Source organism: Syngnathus typhle, linkage group LG11 (assembly GCF_033458585.1).
Source record: "Syngnathus typhle isolate RoL2023-S1 ecotype Sweden linkage group LG11, RoL_Styp_1.0, whole genome shotgun sequence".
NCBI lineage: Eukaryota > Metazoa > Chordata > Actinopteri > Syngnathiformes > Syngnathidae > Syngnathus > Syngnathus typhle.
Window position 1 is genome coordinate 10,820,096 of NC_083748.1, and position 16,167 is coordinate 10,836,262.

Sequence of the window (16,167 nt, forward strand, 5' to 3'; positions counted from 1 at the left end):
TCAATGTGTATGACCCTCAACCTTTGGATAATTATCTAAACAATTGAGAACAAAATAAAATAGCAATTTGGTTTTTGTATTCAGAGGGGTTATGTTCCTTAGCATACCGTGTTAGCATTTATTGCAACAGTTCTTCGAGATTGAACCATTTAGATGAGGCCAGACTTTAAAATAATTATCCAAGGATGTTATCAGATCATTTTCCTTTAAAAGTCTCCATTTTAATTGACACTGAGGTGGTAGTTTATTTTTATTCGATGATTATTATCATGGTATCTTAAAAACAGGTTAGAGCTGTATCACTGTTTTGACTGGCACCGACCTAATTCCTAAAACAATATTGAACGGAAACAAGACTCAGAAGGTTGAAAGTGTGTTATGCCGAAACACACTGTAATGAATGTTTTGCATTTTAGCTTTTTAGGCCCGATGGTGTTCATATGCTTGAGTACCAGAGCGGAGTGGTGAGCATGTGTGAGTGAGATGAGCCAAACTGGGCAGGGATGTGGCTTGTGCCGCTGTGCGAGTGGGCTGCTCCGCTTAGATAAGTGCTTATCAAGATCATAGGAGGAGGCCAGGAATCCAACCCTGTCACACACACAGGGCAGTAAGTAACGCCCGAACTTTTACATAAAGCATGTGCAAATACATGGGCAACAATCATTTACTGCCACACAAAAACACTCCAATTTAGGTTGACACGGTATCGTAAAATTTGGATGCTATGCATTTGTTGGGGATGGCACTTGAGTTTGCTGTGATGTGTCACTGGTCAAATGTGACTGCCAAACGATTCCTAGGAAATCAACTTGTGTGTAGGCAGTGCTCTTATCTCTGCCACACAGGGCCTACACACACACAACTATGACACATTACTCTTGAGGTCTTGACTTTACTTCAGGGGTGTCAAACTCATTTTTTTCACGGGCCGCATTGTAGTCATAGCTTCTTTCGGAGGGCCATTATGACTGTCAACCCAAATAAATGTATGAGCACCTCATATTATATACAGTCAAAGCTACAAAACAAACTGACAATTTGTTTTCAAATCAGATGAGTAAAAACTGGTCAAATACTTTTAAAAAAATCACATTATTAAAAGTGAAGACAATTTGCAATTCTAGTAATGACACACGAATTCGATGCACAATTTGTCTTCGCGGGCCACATAAAATGATGTGGCGGGCCGTATCTGGCCCCCAGGCCTTAAGTTTAACACCTGTGCTTTACTTCCTTCCAAAAAGCAAGTAAACCAGCTTTTTCTAAATTTTGAGCCAACTATTTAAATGAACACTTGCAGCCTTCTAGTGTATTGATGCCATTTTTAAGTTATTTGCTGTAGTTTTCAATGTGAGCTCGCCATATAATCGCTACCCAGACCGGGTGCAGGTGGTCATGTCGTGGCCCCCGATAGGCCGGAACGGTAAAAATGAGAACGCAAGCTCATCTGTTTACCATGTTTATTTTTTTGATGATAAAAGATACATTACTCCCTACAGTACAAAAAAAACACACATTTGAAAATACAGGACATTTCCAGGTAACTTGCGATCGGCCGAGAAAAAAAACTCGCAACGACTGCCGGTGCTAAGAGCACCACTCGTGGAGGGAAGAGTTCAAACACGTCTCGGCATTGCTGATGGTGACCTATCTAACAAGGGTGCAAAAAGAGTGACCCTGCAAAGGTACTGAGGAACCAAAGGACACACTTGAATACCATGTGAAGAGAGCAACAAACTTAATGTTTTTTTGTTTGTTTTGTTTTTCCTTGTAGAACCTTCAGCGTTATGAATCTAACTTAAGGCATCACTACCAAAATACACTGCTTTTGCATGCATGTCTAGTTTTGTTCAACGGACACACTGACACGCACAAAAAAAAAAAAAAAAGGATGCATATGAAGACAAAGTTCAGCCAGAGAAAGAAACCGAGCGAACCCACAAACGGTATTTTAGATGCGAGCGGAGTCAAAAAGGTGACATGTGGCCGGTATCATCACAACAGATGGATGCCCTTGCTAAAACAACAAACACGTGCAGTGAGACTACACGTCTCAGTACAAGTTGGCGCTGTAATGTACGGTCGGAGAATCGTCTGGACACGGGCAAATCGGAAAAGAATCAGCGAGACTATAGAGATCTTTGTATATAGAACTTTTTCTTTCATAGTAAATACACAAAAAGGCAATGAAGAGCTGACCAATATGTAAAAGGTTTGTCACAGGTAATTCTATAAAAGGCCAACGTGATTGTTTGATGTTTTGTTTTATTCTTGCTCTAGGAACGAACTAATTTACAAGTGAGTGTGCACTCCGGCTATGTAAGCTCGCTTGCTCAAGACAACCTCATTCAAAGTCAAGCACGGTTCACACCTCAAAGATGACGGGCACGCTATCTGCATCTTGAAATACAGAGTCGTGAAAGGGGGAAAAACAAAATTAAAATTTATTACATGGATTCACATACATCGATAGGATCGGGGAATATGCCTACTAACATAATTTGACATTCTACCCAAAAAAAATAATAATGAAGAGGTGAGACACCACATTCATGAGCTTAAAAAAAAAAAAAAAAGCATAGGACAACTGAGAGGGACGTTAAGGGGGTGGTTATGAATCCCGTCAAACTCCTGTTTGGCAAACAAAGCAACACACAAGCATCGGTGGAGTAAACAAAGTAAAATCTCTCCCTGGGTCCACTTTAAGTTCCCTTCAGTCCTATAACTTCTGCAGTTCTACTTGGAACAAATACGTACAAAAGTCTTGCTCTTTCCTTCCCACCTGTTAACAACAAGCAACCAACTGAATGACAACTTTTAAAAATATAGTGGCAACTTCAACATGGCCACCCATCTGCCCACAAACACAATCTATTGGGGGGGGAGGGATGAACAATAGATACAAAAAAAGAAAGAGGTGATTAAAAAAAAATGCACACAACATACACAGTGGGGTGGGGGAGCTTAAAAATACAAAAATAAACTACACAAAAAGATCTGCACCACAGCTTGCTAATTTTTGGGAAAGATTTTGCAATTATTTGTGTGTGTGTGTGTGTGTGAATGCGTGCTGCAAGTCTCAGTCGAAGCAAAGTTCAAGGTTGATTCTCTCGACAAATTGTCATTCTTTTTTTCTGACCACATCTGGATGCCTCTTGGGGTGAAAAGCACAGTGACGATGTTACCAGGAGTCCTGTAGCATCACAACTCAACGGACTTGGGTCCCGATGAAGCAATTTAGAGGAAAACAAGAGAGAGAGAAAAAAAAAATGTCCTCTCGTTAAGGACAAGTGCTTTATTTGACTCCATACCGATTTTTCCTCTCATCTACTCTAATGCCTCCACAACCTTGATCCATCACTGTACATTTTTCTTTATGTAGTCTCTCTCTACATCCCCCAGGATTCACAAGAAAAAAAAAAAAAAAAAAAAGTAACATAGCGCTCAGTCTGGCTGCCAGTTTGTGAAAGATGTAAATGCTTCTCTATACTGCTATACTACTGAAACAAGCCCCCCCCCCCCCCCCCCCCCCCAAAAAAAAGCAAAGTTAAAATGGCGGAACGGGGATTTGACTGAAAAAGATAATGTGCTTCTAACGTTATGTCGCGCTACAAATATCACGGCCAACAGAACATGGACAAAAGAGGGTTTTATCTACAGAAACATCTCAGATTGACTTTAATCTCGGCTTCGTTTGGGCGTTCAGCCTCCATTGCGGTCTGGTCTGAGACTTGAGGATAGAGAGGGGGGGATGCGATTAGGATGACATTGAGGGTGAAGAGGTCTTCCTGATAAAAAGGACAGCAAGTAGGCAAAGAACAAAAACAAAAAAAAAAGGGGGGGGGGGGAGGTCTCTGGCCAACCTCACTGGTCCGTCCTTGCTTTCTTTGGACCAGTAGTCTTACTGGAAGAGCACACAAAAGCAGAGCAAGTCCTGATGTCAAGTCTTGATTTTTACCTTCCACGGTGCAAGTAAGTACTTACGTATCAGGAGAGGTGCCCGGTCTTTTGGCCGCCGGTTTTGCAGAGGCACCGTCTTTGCCAGATTCTACAAAGCACAATGCCGGCCGGTTAAAGCACCGTGTCCAATCTTCTACAACGGAGGCATAGGTTTAAAAACTGCGGTCCTCACCCTGCAGCCATCGAACTTGAGTGGCTGGACCGTAGCCCTTCTCGTTTCGGGCAGCGATGCGGAAGATGATGGCCGGCTTGGTGGTGTAGTCGATGTGGGCGTTGGACAGGCTGGAAGACTGCACCAGGCAAGAAGGGTTGGGTCCACAGTACACGCGCATAAACGCCAACTGGGCCGGGGTGGAGGCCTTGGCCTCGGCTGTCTGGTTGCTCTGGATTGCCAAGTACACCGAATACTCAATGATCTTGCCTGACGTCACAGAGGGCGGCTCCCAGGTCAGGTGAGCGCCATCGGGGCTCTGTGGGACACACAACAGTTGCACTCTTATTCCCCAGAGAGATACTACCTCGGTGGAGCATTCTAGATATTTTGTCATCAGGAACACTTTGATTTGCTCAGGATCATTTGCGTCTCAGCCCAAATATTTGGAAACAAAAAAACTCTAGGAAGACTCTGAACAAAGCAAAGTTGAATTGCATTGAAAACAAACAAATGACTAAAGTAAAAGAGGTTGTGACTTTACCTTGCTGATTTTGATGGCGCACGGTGCGCCTGGGAATCCCGGCAGGCAAGTCTTAAAAGCGGATATCTCCGAGAAGGCTCCGCGGCCACAAGCATTGATGCCAGCAACGCGGAACTTGTATGCTGTCCCGGGCTGAAGCTCCATTTTCTTCATCTGACCGTAGTCTGGAATGACTCCAGAATCGTCCTTATGGGCACAAGACAGATGTGAAAAGTACTTTCGAAGACATTGAGGCATAAAAAGGTGGCTTCAGAAGAGACTTACATCTCCTTGAGAATCATCCCCTGGCACGTAGAAGTGAGTGACAACCATATTTGTCACTTTGACAATTCCAACATCAAACCATTGGTTCTCTTTCTTCACAGCAGGCTTCACGGGGGTGGGCTGAGGGGCTTGCTTCTATGTACAAACAAAACGATAACCATTCAGTCAATGCAGATTCCATTCTTGCCAAGAAAGGTCAGCAAGACACTTCACCCACCTCTCCCTCAATGCCATTGGCTACTTCAGCTAGCGCAGCTGCGGCTTGCAACTTGGCTGGACTGGTCACCGACACAACCGGTGCAAATGTACTCGAAGGAGCAAGTGCTGTGGATAAGTAGTAGCAAGAGAGGAACCGTGAATACAGTTTTCATAAAACATCAAGCAGGATTAAAGGGAAGAAAGAAAGAAAGAAAGAAAGAAAGAAAGAAAGAAAGAAAGAAAGAAAGAAAGAAAGAAAGAAAGATTGACTTATGCCTCAACTTCAACTTATGCTTCCTGATGAGAACACAAGGGGGCGGCATTTTTCAGATTCAGCAAGTTGGCAGGTGCACGAGCCAGGTTTTATGCCCAACTCGTGTGCGGCGGGGGCCTTACTCTCAGCGGTGGTGCGTGGCAGTAGGGCGGCCACAGCACTTGTTACTGCTGCAGCCATCTCGCTGTGTCCGTTGCTCTCCACCGAGGGGTCGTTGAGGCTGTCAGCAGGAGCGAGACCCTCGGTGGGCATGCTTGTGTCTACGGCACTCTGCTGGGCGGCAGCCTGGGCCTCCTGAAGTTGCTGCTGCTGCTGAACCAGCGCCGCAAGCTCCTGTTGTGTCAGCATGATGGGAATGGTGGTGGTTTGCTGGCCTTCTCCGGCTGCGTCGCCTTCGTCTGCACAAAACCAATTGGTGTCTGTATCTTTAGACAGGCGCAGCATCTATGGCTTTTGAAAAATGTAAGATAAAAATTCAAAGGCGCGGCTGGGCCGAGTAAACAAAACTCACTCATCACAGCTTGCTGTGCAGCCTGGAGGACGGCTTGTATGGCCAGGGCCTGAGCTTCTTCAGTTGCCGCTGCCTGAGCAGCGGCCTCTGCCGCAGCGGTGACAGCTAACTCCTCGTCCGATAGCCCTGTGACCATCAGCGTGGCCCCCTGGCCCTCAGACATGAGCTCAGATGGCAGGTTCAGGGTTGTGGCTGTGGCTACGGCTGCTGCTTCTCCCTGAAAAAAAACATAGCAGCAATCAAAAGTGTCAATAGGACAGCCAAATTCTAGTTTGCTTTTATGGTTAATAGGATTCATGTAACCCAAGCACAAGGGGGGTGGGGTGGATTTCCATCAGAAAAAAACAGTTCTATTCATGAACAAACATTTTATCTGGTCTCCATATTTCCTGCCACCATGGTTGGGTCTGGAACATACGTCGTGACAAATGGGGTAACCATACAGTACATAAATTGGCTGCGCTCATCTTTGAACAACACAAGCGTAGTGAGACAGTCGACTTACTTCTGCCTGAGTCTCCATCGGAGTGGTTCCCTCCTCTGCTGGTGCATCTTCTGCTGATGCAGTCGCTTCAGTCTGCATGGGTTCTTCTGTGGAGCTGGCTTCGGCGCTCACCCCCTCTGTGATTGATGCGATCGACTGAACAAAAATGGAGGAACAGAAATCAAACGTTTTGAACCCGTTAACAAGAGTCAGGCTCCAATGGTTTGCTAGATCCGTTATTCTTACAGGTACGGATGGCCCAGGTGCTGGCGTGGACTGAGTGACAGTAGTGATGGCCCTGCCCTGGGTGGTGTTAACAGGTGCTGCAGTGGAAGAGGCTTCTTCAGTGCTGCTGGTGCCTTCAGTTACCTCATCTGTCTGCTGGGCTGCTGAGAGATGCACAAAGACACTTGTCCTATTTGCAGTCAAACCAAAAGCAAATCACATGACGCAATTTCACGTCTTCAACCGACGGGTGGAAAATAATCGAATACATTCATCCACATTGAATCGCGTGCAGTGGGAAAGCTGTTGTTATGGTTTGCCAGTTTTAGTGTACCTGTGCCTTCTCCTGTCTCAAGACTGCTGGTGGCAGTGGTGGCGGTGTTGGTGGTACCAGTCTCGTGTGTTTCGCAAGGTGGGTTAGAGCAAACTCTTTGAACGGCACCGGTTGTTGAGCTGGTTTGGTCTCCTCCCATGTTGGAAGTGGCCGTCGATGGCGTGTTGGTTGTCCCGGTCTCGTGGGTTTCACAAGGCGGATTAGAGCAAACCCTCTGCGCCGTGTCGGTGGTCTGGCTTTCGCTCATGTTGGAGGACGCCTGGGTGGATGTGTTGGTGGTGCCGGTCACGTGAGTCTCGCAGGGCGGATTGGAGCACACCTGCGGAATTCCGCCGCCCATGCTGGCTGATGCTGTGGTTGCTGTGTTGGTTGTGCCCGTTTCATGGGTCTCGCAGGGCGGGTTGGAGCACATGAGGAGAGCAGGCATATTCGATGAGGCCGTCGTAGCCGTGTTGGTGGTTCCCGTTTCGTGGGTCTCGCAAGGAGGGTTTGAGCAGACCTGCCCTGCTCCCATTGGAGCGGAGGAGGTGGTGGCTGTGGCGGTGGTTCCCGTTTCATGCGTTTCACATGGCGGATTGGAGCAAACCTGCTCGACGCCCATGGTAGCAGACGAAGTTGTGGCCGTGTTAGTCGTGCCTGTGTCGTGCGTCTCACATGGCGGGTTCGAGCAGACCAACGTTACGGTCCCAGACCCATCGCCAGCAGCTCCAGCCTCAGAAGAGCTGGGCTGCTCAGAAGTGGGTGACGCCAGGATCGACACCGGCAGATCCTGCACTGGCTGGGCTTCAACGCCACTGGGAGTTGTGATCAGAGTGACCTGAGTGGGCTGGTTCTGGGATGGGGGAAGCAAAGAAAAGTATTACAAAAACTAAATTCAATAAAACACTCTTCTTGGTACCTTATTAAGAGCAGCTCATTTGTACTTTCAGAATTGAATCAACATTTTCACACCGTACTGAACTTCCATTAGCATCACTGAAAATACGGAGGCATATTTCACCTGCACTGTGATGGTGGACGCGGGCAATGTGGCTGCCGACGTTAAGGTGGTCTGGGCAGCGGACACAGTTATCGCAGGTGAACTGATGACCTGATTGGACAGGGTAGCAATGGTGCCCAATGTGGTGATGGGCGTAACCAGAGATGCGTTGGTAGTGTCCACAGTGTTGCCCGCCAAGCTTGTGGAGACTGTACCAGTCACTGTGCCAAGGGAGGTCACACCTACAAATACAAAAGTATGATGAAGAGGCTATACCGGAAAAAAAAAAAAAAAAACGTAGAAGCAACTACAGTTATTGTCATACCAGTTGTTCCCTTGACAACCAGGGTTGTGACAGTGGGTTTAACACCAGACACGGTCACTGGCGTAACGAGTCGAACGCCGCCAACCGTGCTCATGGGTACAGTGCGCAAAATTGTCCCTGGCTGTCCTGGCGCGCCCTTCAAAACCACCTACGAACAGAAGAGCCAGGGTGAATCGTTTTGTACATACACAGCACATGCTACACAACAAAACTAAATACATACTAACTAATGTTTCTCTCAGGTTTTTGATGCGTGTACCTGTGTCAATCCTTGTTGGCCGACTGCCGTTCCTAGCTTGGGTACTGCAGTGATAATTTTGCCAGGTGTTCCAGTGGTCATCACCTTAGTTGTAAGGATTGTAATGGGGGTCTTCATTCCAGTACTGCTTGTTACACCTACAGGACCGAAAACAATGCATTACATCAAGCTTTAAGACTTGCATTTGTTGAAAATTTCAATACGGTAATTTCTCTGCTGTCCAAATTTTTGGAGTTCAGACCTGTTGTTCCTGGTTGGGTCATAATGGCTGACATGGGGATGGTTTTAATAATAGTAGGGCCCTGTTTAGAGGCATTTGAAGAGACGCCACTGATGTTAAGAATCGTGGGCTTGTTTCCAGCGCCTCCGGCCTGGGAGGTGGTGATGATCGTGGCAGGCTTCCCATCCGCAGAGGTCACCAACTTCAGAATGGTGCCGGCTGGCAGAGGACCTTTTGCCTGGGCAGCGACAGGGAACATTTTCAAAATATCAGGAGAGCTATTTTGTGCCCACATGAAGAGTTTCTCAGCACTACATAGAGTCTACCTGAAGAATTTGTGTGAGAGGGTTGGTGGAAGCCTGTCCTGTGACTGCTGATGTCTGCACTGGTTTGGTTTGAACCACAGACATCATCTTTCCAAGGTTGGAGATCTGCCGAAATAGGAGCGAGACAATTGAATTCTTTGCTGAAAGCGATTGTCACGACGATAAATAACATCACTGTAGGCGAACATTTCTCCATCCAGCAGTGCTCACGGGACACGATTTTCACGTGACGAGGCAAAGCTTAGCCCCTTTTAGGACTTCTAGCCATTCCCGGTTGTGAAAAATCCAATTTTCTCACCAGAGTGCCACCACTGCCCATGGTGAGAGGACTCTTGACCAAGGCGATGGTCTTGGTAACTCCTCCCATCACAGTGGTCACCACCTGGGCCTGCTGAGCCACGGTGACTGCACCAGACTTGTGCACAGTGATGATGGGCCTGGTGGTAGTGGTGGGGGAGGATGTACCGGCTGTGCCCACCTGAGCTGCAGCAGTCTTCAGCATGCGTGTGGCAGGGTTGCTGACCTGTACGCACACATTTATTTGAACAACCTTAGGTCAAGACTGCTCGACATATTTTTTTTTTTTAAAAAACGTATTTAAAAACGGTTCTTTGTTTGTCTCAATACGTACCATGACTGGGGAAGCAACTTTTACTGTGGTGGTTCCAGGGGAAACAGCGACTGTTTTGAGAATTGTGGCACCTGCAGGAACATTGAGTACTGTTCCACCAGATGCCGGCGGAATCTTCTGTGTTGCTGCGGCTGCAGCAGCTAATGCTGCCATGCCGCTCATCTGAGGGCTACTTCCAATTGGCTGAAATCAGAAGATGTTGGCAATAATTGATCATTTGGTTGTCGGAAACTCTTCTGGCATGCATATCTGGTCATACCGAGCCTTGGGTGGCCTGGGCAGGCACAACCATTCTGACACCAGGAGGAAGGGAAGTCACAGTGACGGGAGATTTCCCAGGCTGGCTTGGGCGGACTGTAACGACAGATGCGCCTGTCGCAGATTGCTGGGCAGCAACCTTCAACACAGCTGTAAAACAAAAAAGATAAGATGCAGTAAGCCTTTATGTACTACACATTTATAGCGCTTCCCTTGGGAGCAAAAAAGGAGGAGGCATCAGTAGTACCGGCTTGCGACAGAGTCTGTGGAGAGGGTGCGGCAGCAGCCGGAGAGGGACCTTTAGGAGAGGTGATGGGTTGCGAGGGCATTGAGCTCATGACCGGCGAGGCCGCAGCTGGTGTTGCGGGGATGTCGTATTTCTGCAGCTGCAACAAGTATGTGTCTGCAGTGGAAACTGCACCCCAGCTCACTTCGAGGGAGTTGGTATTGGCACGAACCAACTGCACCCGAGCAGGGGCATGCGGCCGCTCTGGTTGCATGGAGGATTTATAAATAAATAAATGAGGGGCGGGGGGGAACAACAACAACAAACGTTTTGAATAAGGCAAGACAATGAATTCTTTGTTTTGGTTTTTTTAAACAAAAGTACACACATACCGGTTTCTAGATACCAGAGGTCTTTACAACAAACTTGGTTGTTCCATGCTTTACGGTATCCATCCCGGCCGCTCCAAACATAGAGTCTGGAATTGATAGCCACAGCACAGTGGCCAGCACGGGCCCTGGGAATGTTGTCTTCAAGGGTGTCCATCAACACTGTCTCCCAGCACATAGAGTCTAAAGAAAAAATGTAAACCAATCAACAAGTCAATTCAATCGAGATTTTTTTTTTCAGAAAATATACTTGCAGTCAGACCTACCGAGATTCAAGCAGGCGAGGGTGTTTGTGCATTTCCACTCTTTCTCATGTGTGGCCACTTTGACATCATCCATTACCAAAGGAACCCATCCGCCAAAAACGTACATCCTGTACAGTAAACACGACCACAGTTTGGCAACATGGCACGGAAGGCTGGCAACGTTAAAATAACTTAACGGAAACCAAAGAGTGTGTGGTAGGAAGGAGCATTAATCGTCTCACTTATTTGTGATGGTTGTGGCAGAGTGCAGACTCCTAGGAAGAGGTGCTGTGCCGTTCACTGATGGTTTGTTCCATGTTAGGGTATCTAAAGTTAACAACAAAGTAGTTAAGTGTAACACAGGCAAAAAAAAAATGCAATTTATCAGTCTTTGAGTATTTTTAAATTGAATAAATAAAGTTCTAAACCTACCAATATCAAGAGTCCACAGATCTCCAAGGCGACATCCACTCATTCCCCCGTAGATTATCAGTCGAGACTTTCTACTTGTCTTTTCTGTGTAAACCACTGCAGTGTGGCTCTCGCGAGGAGGAGGCAGGACTCCATATGTGATTGGAATATCCCACGCAACGACGCTGGACCCAGCACGAAGCTCGAGTATGTACAAATCATTCAGGTATCTAGAAGAAGAAGAAAAAAAAAAAAGAGACCCCCACATCAGTCATGGGTATTTTGCACACTAACATACAATGCCAAACACTTTGAGGACACTACCTGGGAATGTTGTTTTTTGGGTCCTCACTGTCATTGGCAAGTCCACCAAATAAGTAACATTTGTTTCCCACCAGGGAAAAACTGTGACCCAGACGTGGACAGGGAGGAGGGCCATTTTTGGGGTTTTTTGCTTTCAGTTTTTTCCACTCCCATCGGCTGGCCTAAATCAGACAGTCACAGCTAGGTTTTTATTTCCATTTCCAAAAACACATTTTGGCAAGAGTAGGTCATTAGGACAGGACAAGCAAAATGTCCCCCCCCCCCCACCTTTTTTTTTTTTTATTAAAGCGAAAACTTACCTGTAGTTCGTAGAGATCATTGCTGTATTTTCCATATTCCACCATACCACCAAACACCAGTAATCTTGTGCCATCACAGACAAAACCATATGCAGCACAGCCAGGTGGAATGTCACCACGGACAGCAGGGATAAACCACTGGTTGGTAGCTAGGAATTCAAAACACAGTAGAATAATTACACTATTGTACTAACTACACCCCACTCAGTAAAATTATGATTATCCAAATTAAATTATTTTATTTGATCAACATTTTCACTGGGTACGTTTTATATTTAACAAACCAATCGCTACAATGAAGGAGGATGCAGAAAATGAAGGTTCAGCAACTGTTACTCATTTTTGGACAAACGCGAAACGAGAATCTTCCATTTTACATTAGCCCGCCTTTTTTAATAAGCCATACGGTTGTTTGGCCAGCAGGGGGCGATATGTACAGAAATTTGAATATCTTGTTTAGGCCTGCTGCGGCCTGTGCCCGCTAAAGTTAATCTTTTGCAAAAGTTTTTGTCTTGCCTACGCGTACGCTGTATCAATAATACAATGTTTAAAAGCGAGGCTCATATTCCGAGCACACACGTTCAATGAGCAAAGTTATAAGTGTAAAATTAATCTTACCGGTATTGTAGACATGTAATTCATCCACGATCCCCTCGTTTCCTCCGCCAAAAACAACCATCAGCTCCTTGATCGCCACGGCTCTGTGTCCATGTCTGGGCCGGGGTACAGGACCCGACCATCCGAGGACCCGTTTCCACCGCGGTTGCAGAACCGACACCGAGGTCCCAGTCACCACGGAACCAGGGACAGACATGACTTCTGTCGAAAAACAAGGAAACACGGAATTTCGTACGCGGATGCGATGACTGTATACAGAAAAATTAGAGCGAGTTAACGTGATAAGAATACCAACTTTTCCACAGCGCCAAACTTCATTCGGTGCGCCCGAGTCTAGCTTGACTGTTAGCTTTGTTAGATGAAAACGCTTCCCAAAAACTGAAGCCAAACGACAGCATCAGGTCACCTCTACAGATGAAGACTTCGTGGACCAGGTCAAACAACAATACTGTACAATTATGAATAAATAACCACCCGATTATCCACGGTTGGCCTTAGTTGTTTCCAACCATTGAATTCGACCCATGGAAGCCGCCATCTTGTAACCAAACAAGCCCCCGCTAACGATAGTGCCAGTCTGAAAAATGGCGGAAGCGAATGAAAGGGGAAAATACGCGACCACCGGCTGCATTAACAGAGCGACATTACAAATTACAGTGACTCACAACAAATAGCAGACGGCCACGCACAATGATATGTACCGCTACAACTCAGATGTAAATCACAGATGAAACTTATGACCAGCAGTCGGCTTTTTTTCATGCCTCTCTGGGAGTCGCCATGTTGTAGCTAGCAAACTTAGCATTATCTAGGGCGCTTCCGACGCATTCGCTAACAGAGGAACACACGATTAAAGTTGGAACAACACAGAGGATTGCAATAACCAAATGCCTCGTCTGATAATTCATTAGGTGTTGTGTATCAAAACACAAACTTGAGACATTTGCTGTTAAAACCTCGCTTGCGATAGCGGCTCGCGGCTCAAACCCAAAAGTGTTAGCTTGAGCGGCTAGCATCTGTCAAAGCGTCGCAATTTTTTACAATTAAATGCAAAGTATTTTCACAATGTTCTAATATGCACAATTTACCTGACATAAACAAAGTTGCAACAAAACTCGTGGAATGTACCCAAGGCTAATCGAACTGCATAAATAGAGTGTTATTGTGCTTCATGCCGTCAGTGGAAGCAGCCATCTTTTCACAATCGGCCTACTTGTGCAGCTCCCACAAGAAAAATGGCCGGGCGGTTTGTCACAACAAAACAGTACAAACTCAAAACGGGGATATCCTTGCAATATTCACCTACCTAATCCGATGCAGTATTTGCAAAAGTACTGATGGGTGGTCTTATCTTGTGGTAATAATCCAAATTCATTCGATTTGCGAAGAAATATTTCCTCTCATGCCTGCCTGGAAGCTGCCATCTTCTTGACAACCAGAGGCGGAGGAAAATGGAGAGAGTTGGCGTCACCCAAAGCAAACATGGCGACGGAGAACAACTTGCTGACTATGTTGACTACAAATTAAAATACAGTTTGTATTTACCATACTCAATCGGCGAACCACGACGTGTGCGAAGAGTATTTTTGATAAGAAGTCGAAATAAATAGTATGCCAACGCTTAACTACGTACAAATAACTACAGCGTATTTCTATAATAGTTCGAGGTTTATTGTCCCTTACTAAAGATGGCGACATCCGTTTTTTTCCCTGGTCTTGCAGTGGATTCTGTTTTCACACCACTCATTCACACATGCGCAGCAATTCACAATACTCTTATTCCATCTGAAATATAAAAACAATCACTCGTTTATTTAAAAATAAATAAATACCACGCCCACCTCTAGTGTAGTTATGGTTACGCCTTCCGTCAGTGTATATTATTGTCCGTTCACATTAGTATGAGTAAAACCGCATCCTTACATTAAAAGCTTTTAAAAACAAAACAAGAACAAAAATGGAACAAAAGAAAGAAAGAGACATTCTAATGTACTAGACTCCATTGGACTTTACCCCTATGATATTATATTGATCATTCTAAATTTACATATTTTAGATGGAATTCTTCAATTGCCTATTCAAAGTTTATTAATCTATGATTTATCAACTTGATCGATACAGCGTTGTATACATGTAGAGGGCACTTAATTTAGAGCGAACTAGGACTGGTCAACTTGAAAAATTACGATCTACTACTAAAAGAAGTATGTATAAAGAGCGCCATCAAGTGATTCTCAGTCAATATTTGCAATATATTTGTCCGTTAAATGTCAGGCTTCCTCCTCTTACCTCTTGCACTACCGTACCGTATAACTGGCATATTCGGGACATTAAATTGAGGTTTTTATTTTATTTTAATAAATCTATTTGATGCAACATATTGTTCATGGTTTGGCCTTATTTTAATGTTTGCTCTAATCTTTTAAGAGAAAAAAAGTATCTTGTTCATCTTGATCAATCAATCTTCCAGTGTGATTTGAAATGGTAAAATAAATACTAGTATACACAAAATGAATACTACTATAAATTTTATAATAGCAATTTTAAGTTATTGTTTTGAAAGTAAGTATTTGACAAATACAATTTTTATGTAATATTTGCTACATGTTTAATATACTGGACATAGTACATTACCTCTGATAAAAGATAAGAGCACAGCTATTGAACTAAAGTGTATCTTTGTGACTGAGCAAAATGCTAACAGACAAGCAAACACACGCATGCACAAATTACTATTAGGAAAGTCATGGGTTAACTCAGCAGTTTTTCCTCCTTCCTGTAGTTTCAGGCATGAGACCAGCGGGTTGAACAGGTCAGTGGTCATAGAGGAAAGCCTTGATTTTATGCACTGCGTTGAGCTTCCTGTAACGGTTTATGTGGAGTAAGAGCATTAGGGAGCAACCATGAAAGCAACTTTGAAACCCTAAAGAGCTCATGATGTAGGCCTATAAGCCAGGGAGCGTAAGAAGACTGGTCAAATCCTTCCACCCAGACAGGTACGACAACAGGGGGGCATCTTGATTGCTGTGAGATGACGTGGAGAAGAATGGAAACAAAAGTTTTCGTGTTTCTTAGCAGAACAAAGAATAATCATTTCACAAATGTTGAAAGGGATCACAGAAGGATCAGTTGTAAAATGAGCAGACCAAATCAGATACCTGTAAATCTTTATGATCCCACAGTGGGGACTTTCACTTCTTATAGCAGCACATGACATTTTGTGAAGTTATTACAATTCTTCAAATTGGCATTCTCACTGTCTTGAGCGCTCATTAAACCCTCGAAGTAGGCAAAGCGCCAAAGAGGCAACGCAAATCTCACGTTAAACCAGAAGAGTGGATTAGACAGGGTTGGAGCGAGTCAGATTAGAAGATTTGATGCAGTTGCATCCCAGATTAGCAGGCAAATACCTGCTCTGTGCTCCCCTAAGAAAATGGGATTAACCTGGTTAAAGTAATTTGCATTTGAGAACTAGACTTCAGCATTTATTTGTCGAACCGGGTTCCAAACGTTTTGACTCTTAGATAAATGCATGGGTACGTGCTCCTTGATTGGAGTGTACTATAACCTAATGATGAAGAAGACTGGGATACTTGACAAAAACAACATATATCAATTGATATTGAGGTAATATGACGCCATGTGACCTACAAATGATCAGCGGTGTGATCCAGTGACATGGCCTTTGACTTCAGCCACTCCCAAAATGCAG

At 45.0% G+C, this 16,167-nt stretch overlaps 1 protein-coding gene across 1 annotated transcript; it reads right to left on the reverse strand.

The window, feature by feature from the left end:
* Window positions 1–1,446: 1,446 nt before the first annotated feature.
* On the reverse strand, window positions 1,447–13,689 carry hcfc1a (host cell factor C1a). The gene is made up of 28 exons (XM_061292201.1): window positions 13,544–13,689; window positions 12,456–12,656; window positions 11,838–11,986; window positions 11,539–11,699; window positions 11,236–11,444; window positions 11,046–11,130; window positions 10,825–10,931; window positions 10,562–10,741; window positions 10,191–10,433; window positions 9,945–10,093; window positions 9,686–9,868; window positions 9,353–9,577; window positions 9,055–9,159; window positions 8,750–8,966; window positions 8,509–8,645; window positions 8,250–8,397; window positions 7,946–8,166; window positions 6,946–7,777; window positions 6,633–6,775; window positions 6,408–6,542; window positions 5,903–6,119; window positions 5,514–5,789; window positions 5,137–5,243; window positions 4,920–5,054; window positions 4,656–4,841; window positions 4,133–4,430; window positions 3,985–4,048; window positions 1,447–3,904 (listed from the first exon to the last, which is right to left on the reverse strand). Exons 1-28 carry the CDS (start codon window positions 13,548–13,550, stop codon window positions 3,865–3,867), a joined length of 5,160 nt encoding a protein of 1,719 aa, XP_061148185.1. The 5' UTR covers window positions 13,551–13,689; the 3' UTR covers window positions 1,447–3,864.
* Between the last annotated feature and the right edge of the window lie 2,478 nt (window positions 13,690–16,167).

Bases quoted from the DNA above. Each gene is read 5' to 3' on its own strand.
- hcfc1a (XM_061292201.1), bottom strand. The intron at 11,987-12,455 runs GTAAGATTAATT...TTGAATTCCTAG, and splicing joins ATTACATGTCTACAATACCG to CTACCAACCAGTGGTTTATC. The intron at 4,842-4,919 runs GTAAGTCTCTTC...TGTGCCCATAAG, and splicing joins GGGATGATTCTCAAGGAGAT to GACGATTCTGGAGTCATTCC.